Below are 21351 nucleotides of genomic sequence, written 5' to 3' on the forward strand. Positions count from 1 at the left end.
CATCCTTGTTGCATCCAATTGCTTTGCAGTTATGTGGCAGAAACTGCCACAAATCTGCTAGAAATATTAAATATATTAAATAGTTTGTTTGGGTTAACTGATGCTTCATAGAAATGCAGCTTCCCTTAAAGTTTTTTGAAATATTTTTTATAAGTTTTGCTGACAAAAATATGTTCTTTGGTGTAAAATATTGCTGCAGACACAAGAAAGCAGTCAAGAAGCTTTAAAAGATTATTTTAAAGTTTTGTACAAACTTGACTGATGGATTGCAGCGCAGATCTTTGGTGATGTGTGCGGTTGGATCACACTGAGTTGGATCGTTTCTGTCACCATGCGGTTTCAGTTTTTGGTTTTCATTTAAAAGTATTTGCAACAAGAAAAGTGGGTGTTTTACAGGAGCAGCAGATGTGTGAACTACATTATGTTTCCTCATTGAGTACCTTTACAATAAATATCTCATTCAATCAATCAAAGCAAATAGACTCTTAAAATACATAAAAGTAGAATAAAGTTTAAAATACTGTACAGTAAAGGCATAAATATCATGCAGTTATTTGGATTAGTGTGTTCCTGCTCAAAATAATGTGCAACAGAGTTGGTTAATTTAAAAAATGTGGATGTTTATTTGAGTATTGAAACAATTATTTATAATTAATGATGGTAGAAATTGTTAAAATCAAACCATTCACTACAAATTAAAAAGAATCTCATGTCCAAAATCTTAACAACTATATTTGGCCTAATTCTAATCTAAATATTCAGTAAGCTTGAAATAAGACAAAAATAACTTTCAAGTAATTTTCCACCAAGATAGAGGAGCTACTTTTAAGTAAATAATTCACTAATTATATTTTTTTAAAGTACTAGTTCTACTGGCAGATTTTTTCACTTACAAGATGGAAAAAATTTCCTGTTTTAAGTGGAACAAGTACTTTTTTTAAAATCAATATTAAGGAATTCTTTACTTAACTTAAGCTTCTATATCTTGTTGAAAAGTTAATTTTAAGTTAGTTTTTTCTTGCACCTGGACAAAAAGGATTAAAGTGATCCAAGATCAGCCAGAAACCAGAGTTGTGTTGACCAACTCTGACATAATGATTAAATTTGTATTATTATTGAATTTATTAACCTTTATGGTTTCATTTTTGTCGAATAAGAAGCTGCAGCTGGCCTTCGTGTGAACGTAATGAGCAGCAATCTTTTTGGTTGAAGTAAGTTCATTTGGGGGCCATGTTATAAAATTCAGGTGGCCTGCATAAATTGGCAGGAGAGCTGAGAGTCTTTAAAGGTCAAAGGTTGAAGTACAAGATGTTGTTCTTGCTTCATTCTCCACAGATGTTTTTGTGACGCTTTTTCCTTTTTCCAGATAAACTCTCTATGTAGCGTAACGGGTTTTTGCCTCAACTACCCGAGGTTGGGTTAAAGTGAGGAGTTTTCATGGAAAAGTACCAAATTCATTGTTCTGAATTTAGGTGAGAGGTGTGAACGTGGTTAACCTGTCGCTCATCTGCATCTGTGGGGTCTGGGAATGCCATTGTGTGGGCGTTTCTGTCTCCTGAGAGGTAACGTTTAATTTTCTTCCTTTCATCCTCTTTTTTTTTTTTAAACATTTTTTGCATAAAAAAATTCTGTTAGACGGAAATACAAGCTGCATCCCAGATGTGTCTCTTTCAGTTCTTATTAAATTGTAACTTCAAATGTTCTGTGAATTCATTAATGGTTCCGCTTGTGTGATTAATGGAGTGCTTTTGCAGCTCTGTTTGCTTTGGGAAGAGGCTGTGGAAGCGGTCAGAGGGGAGTGGGAGTGGGGTGAAGGGGATCATGAGTGTTATTGTTAAATGAGGAAAACACAATCAGACGCCTCACAGCCCAATGATGGTCACTTATTAATGTAATTATCCTGCAGTCCACAGGATGGCAGTGCCTTTTCTTCTATTGACGCCTTGGAGGAAAATAATCTGTGTATTTTTTATTTATTTTTAAATGCTGCTGTGCTGTTGAGTCAGATGAATCTCTGATGAGAAATTATATATTTTTTTAAAAATCAGACTAAAATAAAAATAAAGATTAAGTTTATGGATTCACAATGGTTTTTATTTATAATGGCTTTAAATTTCTCCTAAAAACTTTACAATACTTGTTTTTGGGCTGATAAAGATTTCTTTAAATGACTCAGTTTGAACTATTTTTATTGTTAAATGTTCATATTATTATTATTATTATTATTATTATTATTATTATTATTATTATTATTATTTTATTATTATTATTATTATTATTATTATTATTATTATTATTATTATTATTATTATTATCAGGTTGAATAATTTTGTACATATATGTACGACATATTTTACTTAAGTAAAAGTAGAAAGTAGTTGTCCAAGAAATTACTCAAGTATTTGGTAAAACATGTTTGTTTTTCATTTAGTGGGTAGAAAATCCAGAAATTTTACTCAAAAGTGGAAATACTTTATAATAAAGTAAAAGTAAAAAGTACAGTGTAGTAAAAGCAGTTCTAAAAGTAAATTATTTCCAAAATGCAACTCGAAAAAATGTAATTAGTTACCAAACTGTTATTGCCTTATGATGCAGTTTATTAAATAAAGTGCACCAACTCCTTTGTGGCAAAACGCATCATGATGCTGCCACCTCCGTACTTCATAGTTAACAAGCTATTTTCAGGCGGCAATATTTCATCTTCCTTTCTCCAAATATTACAAACTTTGACTTTTCTTTCAAGTTGAAATCTTTGTGCCTGAGTCCATTTGTAAACTGTAAAGTAGCTTCTTATTTTGCTTTTAGAGTGATGTCTTCTTCATTTCTCAGCCGATGTTGGTATGGACTCATAACTCTGTCTTACTGGCTTCATCCAGCAACTTCACAAAGTGTTTTGCTTTTGTTCTGGAGTTGATTTGGACAATTTACTCCAAAACATGTTCCTCTTTTGGGGGCACGATCAAGACAAGATTATCATATTTGCAAACTTTGATTAACATCGCACTATTTTTTCTTAAATCTTTAACTTGAAAGCAGTGCTGTCCCTCTGGAAATGATCCTCCAACCTGCACAGGAATGGAAAATCACTGCGTCAGATGCAAAAGACAGAAAAAACATGACAGTCACGAACCCTGCTCCCCTCCTACATCCTTCCCCTGTTTGTTTGCATCTTATATTCCTGAAATAGTCTGCACAGGAAGTTGTTGACATGCATTCAGATCCAATGGTTGGCACACACCTTACTGTAAACACAGCAAAGGACAACAGGGGACAGTCAATGACCCATGTCCCCTAGTAAGTGTGTGTGTGTGAGGACCTCTCACTTGGACACAACTAGCGCCAGTAAAAAGTGTCTCCCAGAGGAAGGCCAGTGTGTGGCGCCCTCCAGTCGTGACCAGGATGATTAAGAGTTCCTTCCTTTCCTGCTCGGAGGTGGACAATGTCCCGAGGAACAGACAGGCTGCCGACACCTTGTCACAACTAGGAAGTGAGTCTTCCACAATCCTAGGACCAGGAGCCGGGCCCACATTCAGCCCAGACAAACCTCACTGGGAATAACTCAGAAGTTTTTGGTTTACTGAGTCAACAGGCTGGGCTGCAGTCTTCTCATCTAACACACCGTCTGCATCACAGTCCCAAGAGGTTTGCTTGATAAGTCTGAAAGGCCAGGGAGGCAATAATAGGAAAATCATTCACACTGAAAATATTTATTTTTCTCAGGTTGGATTTTTGCCATAAAAATGTACGATTTCTTATTTTTTCAGTAAAAAGTGAAAATCAAGGAATCTAAATGTTTATTCTTAGTCCCCACAAGTCTGAAGCAGAAGTGACCCGTGTCATTTTAGTAGGTAAATGTGTGCAATGCGTAGCGAATCCGTGGCTTTGAGACCAACAAAAAAAATATATGTAGACACTCTTGACCAGGGTGGCTTAGGACCCCCACCCCACCAGGGGGCCCCCAAGAGCACCAGGCTAGCATGATAGACAAATACACATATATTTTAAATAACATTGAATATTGCAACCTAAATGCTATTACACATGGAAAAATAATAATGATTATTCTCTTTCTGGTGATGGCTGCTGCCACTATTTAGGAAATATAAGTTATTAATTTTTGTGTTTATCAGCTGCTGTTACTTTCAAATAGTTAAAATAAGAATGCACACTTAAATACCACTCAGCATTTCAAAATCCAAACGAATCTTTTTTAAACTTTGTTACTCTTTAAAGGTTAAAATCAGTAGTCATAGTAGCACTGGTATAATGCATGCTAATTACAAATGATGCTAATGATAGCAGGTGTGTTCTATTTTATTAAATCTGAGTTGCTGCCATGTATTTGACTGAGTTGGTCGTTTTTTATGTTGAGAAGTAATTTCACAGATGTAGGAAACAAAGTTGCTGACGAGTGTGTCTGTTAGTAGCACAGGGTTCCTATGTGTTCATGTCAAAACTCTGGGCTCTTCCAGAGTCACATCTGGAGATTTTTCAGTACTTTTTAGCTGTAAAAAACTGCAGATCCCACACATGCTGGACACTCACTGTAACTTTAGATCGGCGGTAAGGAACGGCATTTACAAAAACGTGCCATGGACCTTAAATCATCCTGGACTTCTTCTTCTTCTGTAAATTACTGTAATGATACTGTATAAATATAAATCTTAAATTATTTAAATAAATGTGCTGTCTGGTTTTATCATGTAAACATTGACTTAATGTTAATATGTTAACTTTTTTGTGTGGACAAGCTGGGTCAATAAAGCAGAATGTGATTCTTAAATCAAAATTAAAATGTTTCCAGAGTGTGTCAGGACCCTAATGCTGGTGAACGAGATATAAAAATATAAAAACTCTTTGAGACCAAACTGAAAAATCAAAACTCATCCGCAGCAGGATGGAGCCTCTCCTCTTTGAGTCACAGATGTCGGCGCCCAGTTTCCACCTCTGTGTCCCAGCAAAGTGATTCATAAAAAGTATTTTTTTTTCCCCAAGAATGGAGTCAAGACTAGAATGACTGTATAAATATATAAATCTTTATTCATTTATGTACTTCATACACTCTGTTAACAGTGTTGGGTAGCACGCATCACACATTAATAAATCTAAGCTGTCGCGCTCCATATGGGGTTGAGTTACAGAAGGAAGCTTTATCTTTATAAATGTGTATTTGTAACAAATAAATGCAATAAAATCAACTGTTCCTATTACAGTGAAGGTGAAAATTTTCAAGAGGGAGAAATGAGCTAAACAAGTGAGGCGTGATCTATTCTGACGGAAAGGATTATCCTTTAAGCACAAAGCAGCAATATATATATATATAAAAAGACATAACACACCAAATACTGCAAACGTTAACTTCCTACTATATAGATATGGGTTAAATATAAACAATGCATCTAAAATCTTTGCAAAAATATGTCACCTACAACAAACAACACTGTCTCAATAAAATATGGTAACAATACAAAATACATTTACTTGATATTACTTGGTATCAGTGCATAATTGATCCCCACTTCATCTGAAAAAGCATAGATTCATTTTTACTCACAAATACTGTTTTTTTTTAGTGGTAATTGAACACAACATAGCTCTAAACTTTCACTCCACAGTTTCTGTTTCCATGCAGATGTTGCGAAACCAGACTGAGTTGTTGCTGCTGCTGACTCAAATTTTGTGCAGCCAGTGTTGGAAACTTTGCAAAACGAGGCTCAGAGAACAGCCTGCTCACCTGTTTACGAGGAGATTTCCTCTACAGTTCAACAAAAACAGGAACGAAACACGGGAAAACGTCAGAAAATCTGATCTGGAAAATGTCCTTTGGTTAACCGTTAAATCTGGGTGAAAAGTGAAACAACAGGCGACAGTGTTTGCAATCTCTACATAAATATACAACTTGTTTCTGTAATACTTTTTGGATCAAATGTTCCTATATGGATTTGTTCTAATTACATGTGTTGATACACAAATTGTATTTTAGGCCAAAACAAAGGAGGAGAAATAAAATAGCAGTGCAGCGTTTAATTCGCACCAAACAGGAGGAGGAAATCATAAAAATGTTTCACTTTAAGGTAACATCTGAACCCTGTTTCCTTCATTAACCTGGGAGTTTTAAAACTCTGAACAGCAAAGCAAACAAATAAACTGTTTCCTGTCTGGGTAGACCTGAGTTAAGTCAGCAACTTTTTTATTTGTTGTATAAAATCACACTTCAAACGGAGATTACGAACATGAATGCTTTCTATTTTTTTATTTTATTTTGTACAGTAGTTTAGGCTACCACCTTTAGTGCTCTGCTGGCATAAAAATCTATGGAATAAATTAATCTTCTGTTGTAGAATAGTGTGTATTCAAATCTCACATTCAGAAGAATGTGGAAAAATCCAACCTGATAGTAATATTTGTAGTTTATTTTACAAGAAGTTTTGTTTAATTATGAGAAAATAGGCATAGTATAGGCAGAATAAAAATGCAGTTTTACCAGACAAATGTTGAAAATTATGAAAAAAAGTAATTTTTAGTAAAAAGCTTCCAGAGTTAGAAAAATCTGACATGAGCGGCTCAGTTTGTCTGTTTTTTTCTTCTAAATTTGTTTGCTTAAACTTCTGGTATTGGAGATGCTGATGTTAAAAGACAAAGTATTTCCTTATTTTTTATGATATTCTCAACATTTCTCATTTTAATTTTTGTTTTCATAAAATTGTAACTTTGTTCTCTTATTTTACGACTGTGTTCTGCTAATATTGACATTATTCTCTTGATATTTTGACTTTTTGTCGTACGACTTTACTCTTCTGTTACCATGGCGACAACTTTATTATCGTAATAAAGATATTTAGCCTGCCTCTAATAATTCATTGTAGATTTTACCTGAATTCATAGCCCAAATAAACAAGAGTGCATTGGTTAAAAAAAAAAAAATCAGATTTTCCAGAAATTAAATCCTCAAAAAACAAAAATTTGATTAATTAATAAAATCAATTTATTGCCCCATCATAAGTCGCAGTAATAAATAATAAAACAAACGTAAATCCTCAATATAGGTTTATTTACTAAGCCCATAAGAGAACGTAAAGTTTTCCGCCAGTTTATGCTACATTGTTAAAAGATCCATTTATTCTAAGTTCATTTTATTCCTTCTTGGGTTGAACTCGTCTTTGCGGATCGTTTTAATCTGGGGTCAAGTCGGGATTGATGCGGTTTGTTTCACAGTAGATCAGAGAAATACCTGAGGCTGTTTTCAGCTGTTTGACAGTGAAGGTTGGGACAGACCAGCAGCATTATCGAGAAGCCAACATGTGGAAAAAAAATACAGAAATCAACAATCCAGAGATCCACAGGGGAGCGCAGTGGAGCTGAGTCACTTCAGAGTCCGTGAACAGGGAGTCTCGTCTTTTCCTCCCCGGCCGCTGACGCACGCGGGGAACAAAGCCGAGGCCTTGACGCTTCCACTCTGGGGTCCTCCGGCGGGGTTCGGGCGGAGGCTACACGGGAGGCGTGGAGTAGCGCACCACGGAGTTGTAGTCAGGCGGCGGGCTGTGGCACTCCAGGCTGACGTCCAGCGCCGAGTCATCCAGGCTGAAGTCCAGCGGCGGGACGGTGGGCAGGAACTTGTCCTTCTCTGGGTCGTTCAGCACCGACTCTTTACTCTTACTCACCGCCTTCATCCTGGAAACACAGAGAAAGGAAAACATAAATAATGTTTTAGTTTTATTTAAAGTATGTAACTTTTATAAACATTAAAGAGTTGGACAGTAGTTAGCTACTTTTACATGAGTAACTTTTTTGTAAAAATGTACTTTTAGGAGTGTATTTTGTTAGTTTTACTTTTACTTTAGTAACTTTTCTAGATTGATGTTTTAAAAAAAAGTTTCTCCAGACACAGACCTGCAGTTTTTGTTCTTTATGGAAAGAAACTGATTTGGAAACATTTTCTTTTGCCTGATTTTGTTATTTTTTGTTACTTATATGAATGATTGTCATTTTTGTACTTAAAATACCAAAAATTTCCACTCAACTTTATATTTTGGCTTATCTGACTGTGTCATTTTTAAATATTAAATGACTGGTAATTTGATCAGTTACTCAGTACTGGAGTAGACTTTTTACCAAATTCTTCTTGAGTAATTTCTTGGACGGATACTTTTTACTTTTACTTGAGTAAAATTATGATGAAGTAGTATTATTCTTATTTGAGTACAACCTTTGGATACTCTGCTGCCTCTGGTACTGAGACAGATAATTTGTTAAATAATCCAGCTCCTCTGGCTTCTCCCAATGCTAATTAGAAACAACCAATCGGAGCCAGGAGGCGGGTCTTAGTGCTGTCAATCAACAGTTTTTAAGGCCAGGTTTTAAGGTCCATTTTCTATTGAAAATGGACCTTATTTGCATGACTGTAAAAAGCAACAACATGCCTTTGTGAAATCAAACTTGAGGTCTGTTTTATCCATTTTCCTTTAAATATTTCCACCCTTACAACCAGATAAACCTCCCTGTTTTCATACTTGATACAACCAATCATCCTGAGGTTTTTCTGCTTCCTTTTATGACTGAGTGTTTTTGTCTTGGACCAGAACCTCTCCCTTCAGAGTAAAGGTCAGCTCCCAGCAGGAGGAAGACATGACACCAAACTGGAATTCGGTCTTGATTAATAAACTATCTGGTAAACCAGTTATTAAAAAGCAACATGTCATTTTCTCAGTAGTGGAGTGGAGTTTTTCTATTGAAAATGTTGGAATAAGTTAGATTTATGGTGTTTTTCTGGGTGAAAGAAGGAAGGCTACTCCTGCAGGGGAGGTCCTTGTAAACCCTCTTAAGTTTAAAAACTGGCAGTGATTGAGTGGCTGCCCGGCGAGAGACGACTCCCCTTGAAACACAGATAATTGTCTGGATGCTTGAGCTAACTCTTTGTGGCGGGTGGAGGGTTTGATTGGACAGGCAGACCCGTAATGTTTTGTTTTTAGATCTGAAAGACACTTTGAGGCGAAGTGGTGTGAAGTTGGCTGTCTCACATGTTACACGCCCCCGGCTACAAGTTAAATCTGCTGCTTTTCATACAAGTTTCGCCTCTTTGCTCTTTGCCTTGATGAAGATAAGCACTTTGAATTCAGGCTTCAGTGTAAAATATAGAAGCTAAATGTGTAATTTTTTGGGATTTTGAGACTAAATCTCCACCATATTAGACGTGTTCCTTCAGTAAACCTCTAAACTGAGAACATATTGCCTCAGATTTGTTTTCCTCCTTCAAACAGCTTCATTTGTCACTGAAAACTGCTGGATCCTCGAGTTAAAAGAAGATTTTTCTTTGTTTTTAGCTTTCTTTTCCCTCTAAAGTTTCTATTATTTTGACTCATACAAAGTTCCTTTGGACAAAAGAGAAAACGGGCCGCTGACTTCTTTTTACATGTGTGAATTTGTCTGACAGTTATAGCGTCTGCATTCCAGCACGCTGAGCCGGTTTCCACGCTGGTTTTCTGTGATCGCCGTCTGTGTTTGTGTTGGTTCGTTGCCTCTGAAGGGCACTGGGAAGGTCGCAGCTTACGTACGCCAAGGCCATGATGCTCAGAGGTCGGCCTGTCAGCGACATCAGAGTCTTCATGTTGTCGGACGAAAGGCCCATGCCGCTGTCCGACTGACCCTGAAGGACAGGAAGATGGGAAATGATTAAATGATTATTACTGAAAGTGTAAGAGAGAACAGAGGTGTGCAGGAAGTTTTGTATTTGCTTCCCAAAGAGCAAGACATTTATTTAAAGTAGTCTTTAGGCTTTCTTAAAGTCTGTAAAACCATTTTGGTTGCTTTTTCTACTTGTTTGCAGCTTTTTCATAGAAACACAGTGTTATATGTGAGTCAATTAAGCATAAAAAGGTTTCTAAATTAATTATAACGCTGCATAATTACACTGCAAAAACACAAAATCTTACAAAATAAATTTGGTCTAGTTTCTTGTGCAAATGTCTTTGTACAATTGAAATAAGAGTAAAAGTAACTTTGTTGGAGCTTGGTTTAAGTCAGGGGTCTCCAAAGTGCGGCACAGGGGCCATTTGCTGCCCCTGAACTGACTGTGTGTGGCCCTTCAAGAATGAAACAAATGTGGCCCCAGCACAGTGTTTGATGTTTTTATTTTCACTTAGTTCAAAATTACCACAAACTAAAACTACTCTTAAGATTGAAAATGTTGGCAACAGAACTAATAATTTGTTTTTTTAAAAATGATGCTCCACATCTATTCAGTGACTTTGCTGCTTCCATTAATTCATTTATTAAACCTGATTAAAATTTTGTAAATTTTGAGCAATAAAATCAGGATTTAGGCCTGATTTTATTGCTCAAAATTGACTGAATTTTGTTACGTTTCTTCCAGTCGACACCTAAATAAATTGCAGCGTGAGTCACATCTCAAGGTCTTTTTTACGTTTTGCACATCTTTGTCCAACAAACTGGAGTTCCTTGTTTGCTTACTTAAATTATTATGTGTTTAATTTAACTGGTAAAAGAATATTTATTTTGGCCATTGCTGTGTAACAATTGTGACAGAAATCAATGTTGATGCACCAACAGGATGGGATTTCTTCCACTTTTCTAAAAGGCATGACTTCTTAGATCACATGTCAACCTTAAGGTCAGGGGGCCAAATACGGCCCGCCGAAGCTTTTTATGCATCAATCAGTGCCTCCAGTTTTTTGCAAATCATCGAAATTTATGCAAAAGATCTCGGAAAAGATTGACGGAATCAAATTCATAATTTTACGTTTTATTGCAAATCTTCCACAAAATTGTCAAACATTGGGCTTACGTGATGCTAACTCCCACCTGTAGGCGGCAGCATTTCTTACTAATACGATTCTGCGGCCTCCGCCTTTCAAGATGCCAAATTATAGTCCGTAATCGATGCAGCGAGTAACAAAAGTCAAATTTATCGTCATAAATAAGTGCAAATATTTCTAAATTAACACAACAAATTTGTGATTTTGACTGCAAAAAACAAAACTGCCATTTATCAATATTTTAGCAGTTTAATTGGTTTTATCAATACATTCATGATCTTGATGTAGCTCAAAATCAAAATGACTTTGATACTCCTGTCTTAAACTTTTTATGTTCTCTTGACCTCCACTTTCCTGATTTATTTAAGCTCACACAGCAAAACCAAAATCATGATCATTTGCAAGGACAAGACAGAAAATGTGTGTAAAAGCAGCTGAAGTCTGAAAAACAACTTTAGGGAATAACTTTAAGTCACTCAAACAGAGCGTTCATTTTGCAGTTTGTGTTACTGACCTCCTGGTTTTCATTTGTCCCGTTCTCCATGGTGATCTCATCAAAAGTTTTCACGCTAGCAGGGCGGATCTTTATGTTCCTGCGGGAACGAAAAGAGAGAATCCAGCTTTGAGACTCTGTTCTGATTCTACTGAGTCAAGTTCAGCAACAGAACCACGGGAACCTAATCATTTATATCAACATCGTTCAGCATCCATGACACTGTACTTTGATAACACTCACTGTTTGCTTTGCATTTCAACACCTGGAAGCTCAAACAGAAGCTCGGTTTTTACTCCAGGGCTGACTGTCATTACCGCCTTTCAGCACCTCCTCAATAAACACTCTTGGCGGAGCTGTGAAAACCCAAGAGCTCAACAAATATTTTTATAAGTGGACTTAAATCTTGACGCCAGTGCTGTGTTTTCTTTTTTGGGGGCTGGTGGGTAAAATCTCAGGAGCTGCGAATGTGTACATTTCTTATCGGGTTCTCATTGTGCTCTGGCCATAGCTAAAAATATCCTCTGAGCTAAGAACATTTTGTGTTTTTGGATATTTTTCAGTGCAGAAAAGTAAAAAAAAAATCTGGGTTTGTCCACAACGACGTCTTAGAAAGTTCAAGAGGAGAGCAGAAGGAAACCAAATCGAAAACACAAAATGCTTCCTGTCTAGTTTCTGACTTGAAATAAGACAAAATTAGCTTACAAATAACTTCTCAGTAAGATATTGAAGTTTGTTTTAAGTCAGTAAGTCCTTAATATTTTTGAAAAAGTTCTAGTTATAATAATAAAATAATCGGAGCTTGTTTTAAGTGAATAATCCGTTAGATTAAAGTTCTAGTTCTACTGGCAGATTATTTCCCTTTTTCCCATGTTAGTGAAATAATCTGATTATGGATCAAATACTTTTTTCATAAATTTTAAGGAATTATTGAGTTAAAACAATTTCCCATGTCCTGCTGAAAGGTTACATATATTTTTTGTTCAGTTCATAGGTTTGCCTTAAAAGCTTTATGACCTGCATAGAATGTTTTAGATTTCTTCCCACAAGCTTCTCACAATAGTTTGCTGGAGTTTTGGCCCATTCCTACGAACTTTTGTTCTTTTTCTGGTGCAAATATCTTAGTACACTTGGCATAAGATAAAAATAACTTGGAAGTAATTTTTCAGAAAGATATAGGAGCTTGTTTAAGTAAAATCAACATTAAGGAATTGTTGACTTAAAACAAGCTCCCATTTCTGGCTGAAAAGTTAGTTTTGTCTTATTTCAAGTGTACTAAGATACCTGCATTATATCTAGACCAAAAATACTTTTCTGTGTTTTTGCAGTGCAGCCAGGCCTGCAGCTCTGTGCAACTGGACACATACTGAGCTGGAATTTGATTAGAAGCAAAATGCAAGACAAATGTAAAGATAAAATAAGCTACAGGAGGTTAAAGGGTCACATATGATCCTGCGGGAGCCGTAAATGTCAACACCAACATTTTAAGATACAGAAGAAGAAGTCTGCAGAGCATAAAAATCTGTCAATTTTTTCAAGTTGAGGGAAAAGTTTGGTGAAATTTTGTCAAATAATTCAGTAAGGGAAGGCGTATAAAGTGCAATGAGTTTGTTTATGTAAGCTAGCCATTGAAGAGCGATCCAAACTCTCACCAGTTGCCCCCCGAGTCCCGGTGGGAGACGGGTCGTGTGGACGTCTCCTCCGTCTCCTCAATCTGCTCTCCCACCTTCGCCAGCAGGGCTGTGTTGATGGGTATGTAGTGTTTCCCCTCCTAAATCAACACAAGAGGTAGATTTATGGCTGGTGCTGTGTGCGCTGTGCAAACAAAAACATTCAAGGTTGGTGGCGGCAGGCCAAAGAAACCAGGGTCATGCTTAATAAATCCAAAACCGTTTAATATGAAGTTTAAGCAGCGCAGTTCATCACCGCGCTTTATCCTATTTTGAGGCCATGTTGTGAGAGAAATTAAATCCCTTTATCTTCACAGTGTCTTGATTAATATATGTGTTATTCAGGTTTTATTTGACAGGCTAACACAGAGTGGTAAATAATTGTAAAGTGGAAGAAGAATTATGGATGTGAAGGTACCATTTCTCAACTTTTGCCACAGATTAAAATAAATATCAATCTCAAGGCCCAGGGACCAAATCTGTCACGTTGCAGCTTTTTTTGTGGCCCTGTAGACTCCAAATTCCATTAATAAGCCCTTCCAGCTTTTTGCAAGTCCACAAAATTCATGCAAAATCAACAGATTCCTGCAAATTTCCCTCAAAATGGCCAAAAGTACATTTTCAGTGCATACTTCAACTGATTTCAGCAGTTTATATATCAAAATGTTCAGCTTGTTCTGGAGACTTCTCCTCTGTATTTTGGTAATTTCGGCTTTTATTATTTTTTAAATATTTTAACTCATGCAAATTTCATCCTCATTGAAATTCATGAGAATTTCACCAAATTCTGTGAAAACTCTGAGCTTTTTGGCAGCCTACGTCCACCTAGAAACTCCGTTCAATTTTTAAGCAGGTCACAAGGCATTAAGCTATCTTCAAGCGATTCAGCTTTCTTGTATCACTGATGGTTTTTCTAAAATCACGATTTAAGTTTTATGTAAGTTTTTGCCCGTTTTCAGTTTTACAGTGTAATCCAATGGCGGAATTCTTCAACTGACAGAGTGCACACTCTAGTAACTGACGATTTTTGGTTTTTCACAAACAAAATGCTCCTCTTTGCACATCTTTCACTCCAGAGAAATAATTTATGCATCAAAACGTAGCCACATGCGTCTGTTTTGAGGGAATATAAGCGTCATTGCAGTAGGTTTCACGGTTTTCTTCAAAACACTCCCTGAGCGCAGGGATGTCACCCCTTCCTTCATTGGGCTCCATATAAAATGTTTTCAGCATCATCTGGTGCGTTCGCTCACCAGATTATTATTGTCACGACTGTTTCGCAAGGAGCAGCGACTTTTCTAGTTGTTTTTAAATTTCTTCCAGGTTAACATCTTTGCAGTCTTGAAGTTTGTGACATTAAGCAGCGCCCCCTCCAGACAGTCTGGTGTCTCTCCAGTAATCACTTTGCTCAGCATGTGGTTCCTTTTACGGGATGTGTGCCGTCATCCCAAAGTTGTGTTTCTTACTGAGTGTTGTTTCCCTTTGGTGTTCTGCTCTGAAATTATGATGCTCAACGCTTCTTCCTATGTGAAATTCCCGTGACTAATCCTGGTAATCTAGTGAGTAATCGTGTAATAACAAAAACAAGTTTTCTTTTTCCAAAACTAGAGTTGGAGGCACCAATCTTTAATTGTTTAAAGATTTTTTCTTTGTTAGGGTCAGAAATATACACAGAGGCTCAAATATATACATACATCCCAACTAACATTTGAAACTATCCATTAACGAGTAATCATTAACTGTAGTGTACAGACTGAAAAAAAGGCCATTTGCTGAAAGAACAACATAATCAGAGCCGTAATTAAGCAAAAACTATATACATTTTGCATTTAAGAAAAAAAGTACTCTGTAGATATTTTCTCCACAAAACTTAAGAAGCATAGTTTTAACTCAGTTCTGTAATAAAATCTCCTATTTAGCACCTTTTTCTATCTTAATTTTAATCAGTTAGTCTAAAAATGAATCACCAGGTCACCACACTGTGCTAATGTAAAGTAAAGCAGAAAGTACTTAGTTTTTTTATTTTTGACATGGAGATGTTAAAACTATATTTTCACTGATGGAAAAAAAATCAAGCATTCACTAAAAAAATACAGGTTTATTGCATTTCAGACAATACAATGTTAATTTAAAAAAGGAACTAAATTGGTTTTTAATGAGGCTTAAGTAGTTAAATGAAAAATTATTTCTGTTTAACTTAGTAGGAGACATTTGTCCAAATATTTGTGCCTATAGGTGCTTCTAAACCTGTGTCAATTATAGAAATGCATAATAAAATAAACTTTATGCTCTTAAGTCACTAAAGTTGTTCACTGAAAAACAAGACTTAAACAAATCAGTGATACTATAACTGTGAATCCACTAAGTGTGAGTCCATGAACTGAAGCTCCAGCTATGCAGAGTTTTGTTTTGTTTTTGTTTTCTTTTGTTTTATTTTGTTTTGTGTGCTGTACCTGTTGCACGCTGGCCTGCAGCAGATCGCCCAGCCTCTCCACCAGCTCAGTGAAGGTCGGCCTCTGCTGTGGCTCTCCCTGCCAACAGTCCAGCATGGTTTGGTATCTGAAAGGAAAGGAGAAGCTTTCAGCTCGCTGAACGGCTGGTCCAGAAGCCTCAAACCCGCAGACTGTGTGTTTCCACTGATATACGGTGAAAATGAACAGTTTTAGGAAGATGGAAAACAACCGTAGGTCCTGGTGGTCTTTTCATTCTTCTGCAGAAACAAATGCACCCTGTTCTCCTCGTGACAAGCTGTCAGCATCTCCTCCATTTAGTGGAGGATTAGAAACATCTGTTACAAAATGTGCCTCAACTTCAACCTTTCTTATATTTTATTAAATTACAGCCACAAATCTGAGTGTATTTTATTGAGATTTAATCCACCAAAAGCAGTTCGTAATTGCAAAGTGGATCAGATTGAAAGCATCTGAGAGCAATTTTTATGTCGTCCTGCAGATTCTCAATTAGATTTAGGTCTGAACTTTGACTGGTCAATTCCACTACATTAATTTATTAGATGTAACACTGCAAAAACACAAAATGTTACCATGTATTTTTGGCCTAGTTTTTAGTGTAAATATCGTAGTACACTTAAAATAAGACAAAACGAACTCAAAAGCAACTATTCAGCAAATAGCTTGTTTTAAGTTAATTCCTTTAAAAATTATGAAAACGTACTAGCTAATTTCACTTAAAATAAGACATTTTTTCAATGTTATAAATTAAATAATCTGTCAGTGGAACTAGTAGTTTTTTCATCAGTATTCAAGAATTATTTACTTAAAACAAACTCCAATATCTTGCTGAAGAGTTACGTTAAAGTTATGATATCTGCACTAGAAACTAAACATAAATAACTGGAAATATTTTGTGTTTTTGCATTGAAGCCATTGTTGCTCTGGCTGTTTGTTATGAGTTGCTGTCTCACTCTGAACTCTTCTGCAGCTTCATTACGTTTTCTTCAGGGATTTCCCTCTGTTTAGCTCTTAGCATGACGCTGCCACCACCATGTTTCACCTCAACACAGTTTTTCACCTATAAGTCTCACTAATGTTCGCTAACAAACCTCTGAGGCCTTAAAAGGAGAGCTGTGTTTACACTGAGATTTGATTAGACACACATGGACTCTATATTCCTATTATGTGAGTAATGAAAACGATTAGATACACTGGATTGTTTTTTTAGGGACACTTTGCAGATTTTTATTTGGAAAAAAAACCACCAAAACTGTGCATCAGTTTCCTACTACTATGTTTAACTTTGTCATTTATAGAAGCACCACATCGTCACCTTATTGGTTTATTACATTTTCACCTTATTAATTGCAGAGCTCACTCTTTCACTTGTCTTTCCTGCATGATCTGAAGCATTTTATTGACCAGGAAGTGCACACAATGCATCGGAGCACAATTCAAGACCCTTCCTGCCTGCATCTTAATGAGAATAAATAGCACAGCCCCACATCACCGGGAACGCAGCGTTATTTTTTTTGGAAAAGGAAGGATTGTGCTTTTAACTCATCTGATGGGAAACGAGCATCCTTTTATTGTGTACCCACTCTTTGCAAAGCATCCGGTGCATTCCTCTCCGATGCATCATAACATCGGAGAGGAATGCCAGATGAATTTCAGCCGGCAGAGGCGCAAATTAAAAGGCATCCCCTTGTTGCCTCGTGTGTTTTTAATCATTCCTCTATTTCCAAATTGGTTTGAGTTGATTAAAACCTGAATTTTGTAGATTTCAGCAGCACTGTGCATCTTGCTAGACCTATTACTCAGTGTATCTACACTTTAAATTAAAGCCAGACCTCTTAGTTTAAGAATGTAAAGTATTTAATCTGGTGGAGCCGTTTACCCCAAACTAGTGATGGAAACTACAGAACTCTTGACCCGTCCGGAAACTTACAACCTGGGTTTTATTTCTCAGATCAGTTTATTGTCTCTTTAGTGTGGCTGATAAATGATTTTTTTTTTACTAAAAATGCTTTGAAATGCTGAACCTTTTGATTAAACATCATTTGTCTAAAACATACTACAATCTGACGGAGGTTTAAATTAAAAGCAGACAGACGTCACACTGAGGCTGCAGGGGGGAAAAAAATCACTCACTCCATCGCTGACTGACAGCAGCGACACCAAAGAAGAGGACTGTGTGTTCCCCCACAGATATTTATGTCCAACAGAATCCTCCAACCGCTGCTCAGAAATAAATTAGGTGCTCAGTTTCATCTGTCAGAAAGCGCTGCAACGTCTGAAGGCTCGACGTTTGAACGGTAATCAGCTGCTAAGGTCTCCTCCCGCAATGTTCAGAGCCGAGTCTTGTCATACAAGGAAGAAGCTAACTATGTTAGCGACAAACAGGAAGTAAAACTGAAAACATTAAATAGTTGGTAGATTCTTAATATTGCGTTATACACGATATATGATGTTTCATTTGTATTCACACCTCTGAAACCTCCCCATACCTTGTCATGTTACAATTATAAACGTTAATCTGTTTCACTAGGACTGAATGTGATTGACGAGCAAAATAAGACGCAGTTTTAAAATGTGGATGAAAGGAAACCTCCGCATTTGATCTCCACAGTATTTTTTTAACAACGTCTCGATCCTCTTCTACGGAAGATGATTAGGGCCACAGAAAAAAAAAAGTTCTGATTTTTTTTCTTACGATTTTGACTCAAGGAAAAAAGTCAGATTTTTCTTTTTATTGGCTCTAATTGTCTTCTGTTCTCTTTTGTTGGAGTGTTAAGGGAATAAAGTCAAAATAATCCAAGAATACTAAGTATTTCCAGAATAAAGTTGAGATAGTACGAGAATAAGGTCGTAACAATATCAGAATAAAGTCACAAGAAAATTAAAAAATAAAATTACAACAATAAAATCATAATGTTACAAGAAAAAAGTAATATTATTATATGAAAAAATATGAAAATAAAGTTGTAATAACATGAGAATAAAGTCATAATATTACAACTTTATTCTGGTAATATTATTACTATATTCTCACATTATTACGACTTTATTTTCCTATTATCTTTAATTTATTCTCATAATACTGATATTAATCTTGTAACATTCTGACTTTATTCTAATGTTATTTTTTAAATTTTCTTAGCCCTAATGCTCCATCATAACTACTCTTAGTAAACTTGTTCATTTAAAAGCTCTGTAAAGACTAGCAGTGCTCTTTTAACATAAAGTTTCCCGTTTTTCTGAAGCTTTATTAACATAAACTCACATTTCAGAAGGAGCGTAATCTGGCGCTCTCATCCTAGTCCCGTCTTTCAGCCTGCAGCAGAACTCCTCGTCAATCTGGACCCCAGGATACGGAGAGGCACCTTGGGAGACGCAAAGAACAGAACGGGACGTCTGCATCACATTTAGCTTACAGCATTTGTTTTCCTTTAAAAAGAACAATTTATAGGGATACATAAATGGGAAACATGTTTTATTGGTGTAGCTTGAATGATAATGTGAAGCGACATCAAACAGAATCATAAGCAAGAGTTTTAAAGAAACACATGATTCACTGCTGATAATGCTGAAAGCTAATTTAAGACAAAAGACTTGTGATCAGAAACAGTTGCATGATGTAACTGTGGTTTGCTTTAACATATGTTAAAAAAAATAAAAAAAATGTTGCTGTTATTCTCATTCAGACTCCACCATAAATCCGTCTGATTTATCATTGAACCGGCTCAAAAGGGAACCTCCGTTCAACTTATTTATTTTTCATCCATAATGTGGGAAATAAAGAGCTGAAGGACTTCTTCCATGCCGTAAGAAAACATAAAGTGAAACATTATCTTTTATTTTTATTTGTCCAAATCCGCAGTTTGTCATCTTTGAGGCGATCCAAAACATATTTCTGTTCCAGGACTTACTGGTTACATGGATCAAAACTCTAGGAGAATTTTTATTTAGGTGAAAGTTGGTGAGAAACATAGTAAAAAAAAATACAGTAAAAAAGACCAAATTAAACAAATAATGTGGTTTATTTGATGTATTTTTGACAGCAGTTGGATTTTGTTACCTACACAATGCACTGAAATTTAATAAAATCTTGCTGCACAAAAAATATTAGTTTTAATTCATAATTTTATCACTAAACAGTTTTCTCTTTAAAGCCATCAGCTTTTTTATTTACTGCTCTACACTTATAGGTTTTGGCTCTTAAGCTGTGAATTCAATCAGAGTCACAGCTGATTTGTTTAAAATAATTGAATTTTTTAATGCTGGTCTTCCATTTCTTGACTTATGGTTTTTGAGCCCTAGTAAACACAACCCGACTGTAAAAGTGCCGCCTTGTGTCCTTTTTAATTTAACTGAGGGATGAAAGCAGTGAAATCATCCCCTTATGTTCTCATTGTGACTTTTTACTGAACATTATTTCATGTTAATTCATGTTACAGAATTGAGTTGGGAATCACGCTGCCTGTTTACATAGCAGGGATGAACTTTGGCGTCAACTCGGTTTGCTGTGGGGCGACGCTGCAGAAAGGAGATTTAATGTCCCTTAACCCTTTATATTTGTTGTATTTTTGGAGAGTTTTTTAATTACATTTTTTACTGTAATTTGAATAAGGTGTCACTTGAGGCATTTTGACTAGAACATATTTACAGAAAAGAGTTTTTTTTAAAGGAAAAATGTAAATTTCTTTGTACAGTTTTAACTTAATTACTGCTCTGAATATATTGTTCATTCAGCAAATAGCCTTTTTTGTGGCTGTGTACTCTATTAATTAGGGTTGGACAATAAATCAATAACAATAAATATCATGATATTCATGTGATCAGTATCAATATATCTGATAGAATATTCAATATATAGAATATAAATTGAACTCTGATCCAGAAGCGCACAGCATTCTGGGAGATGTAGGCAGAGGAAAGGCTTTAACTAGCTAAGTAAAGTTGGTGGAATCAGCGAACTCACTCACTTTTTGGTTACCTAGCAACAACTTGCTGAGTAACTTGTGGTTACCTAGCAACAACTTGCTGAGTAACTTGCACAGTAGCAGTTTAAGGTTTTGCCACGTTTCCTCATAACTACTTAAAAATAAAAAAACAACGGCGTGAAGTGAACATCGTGGATAAAACTGGAAAGACCATGTTACGGGTCTGGCAGTATATCAGGTATTTAAAATAAAAAAAAAAAAACCTAATAATTATTGATACTGACTGATATAAAATACTAATTATCCAGTCAAAAAAAAAATTGTTACAGAGATTAATCATGATTAATCTTTTAAATCTTAGTAATCAGGCCTGGATGTGGCTTGTAAAATTAAACTTAGCTTTCCTAAAACTATAATTAATCATAATTTAACATAACATCCATTGCATTATGGGTTGGTGACACTCACCTAGAGAGAAGATCTCCCACATCAGGACACCGAAGGACCAAACGTCACTCTGGGTTGTGTAGATCTTATCAAATATGGCTTCAGGAGACATCCACTTCAGCGGCAGCCTGGCCTGTAACCAATGATTGATACAAGTTCATCTTTCTCTCCCATTTGTATATCAAACTTATCAATCCACACAGGAACTACACATAAACATCTAGCAGAGCTCAAAATGTCATTTTTTTCTGCCAACTCTGCAGCAGCTAACTGTTAAGTGCAGACAGCTGTGTAAATAACTGAAATAAAAATAAACTTACATCTCCTTTGCGCACATAATCCGGGTCCTTATAAATGTCTCTGGCCAGCCCAAAGTCACAAATCTTCACCACATTGTTCTCAGACAGTAAGATGTTTCTAGCAGCCAAATCCCGATGAATGCACTGATGACAGAGAGGAAAACACTCGCTCAGACTCAAAACAATTTGAGCACAAGCATGTCAGGCTCCCCAAACTGGCATGCAAACAATGGAGCAGGATAGACATATGGTCAAGAGATCAGCAATAGTGCTG

At 36.1% G+C, this 21351-nt stretch overlaps 1 protein-coding gene across 2 annotated transcripts in view; it reads right to left on the minus strand.

The window, feature by feature from the left end:
• Positions 1-5014: 5014 nt before the first annotated feature.
• The window catches only part of kdrl (kinase insert domain receptor like), a 57567-nt gene continuing 41230 nt past the window's right edge, over positions 5015-21351 (minus strand). For both annotated transcript variants that reach the window (XM_015001558.2, XM_015001550.2), the window contains exons 23-30: positions 21099-21221; positions 20800-20911; positions 18672-18771; positions 15389-15494; positions 12918-13036; positions 11287-11365; positions 9552-9643; positions 5015-7671 (exon numbers count right to left, since the gene is read on the minus strand). In XM_015001558.2, the coding sequence (XP_014857044.2) occupies positions 7488-7671; positions 9552-9643; positions 11287-11365; positions 12918-13036; positions 15389-15494; positions 18672-18771; positions 20800-20911; positions 21099-21221 (915 nt within the window). In that variant the 3' untranslated portion in view covers positions 5015-7487. The remainder of the gene's footprint in view (positions 7672-9551; positions 9644-11286; positions 11366-12917; positions 13037-15388; positions 15495-18671; positions 18772-20799; positions 20912-21098; positions 21222-21351) is intronic.

Source organism: Poecilia mexicana, unplaced genomic scaffold, assembly GCF_051168715.1.
Source record: "Poecilia mexicana isolate PSO_F unplaced genomic scaffold, ASM5116871v1 scaffold_10, whole genome shotgun sequence".
Classification (NCBI taxonomy): domain Eukaryota; kingdom Metazoa; phylum Chordata; class Actinopteri; order Cyprinodontiformes; family Poeciliidae; genus Poecilia; species Poecilia mexicana.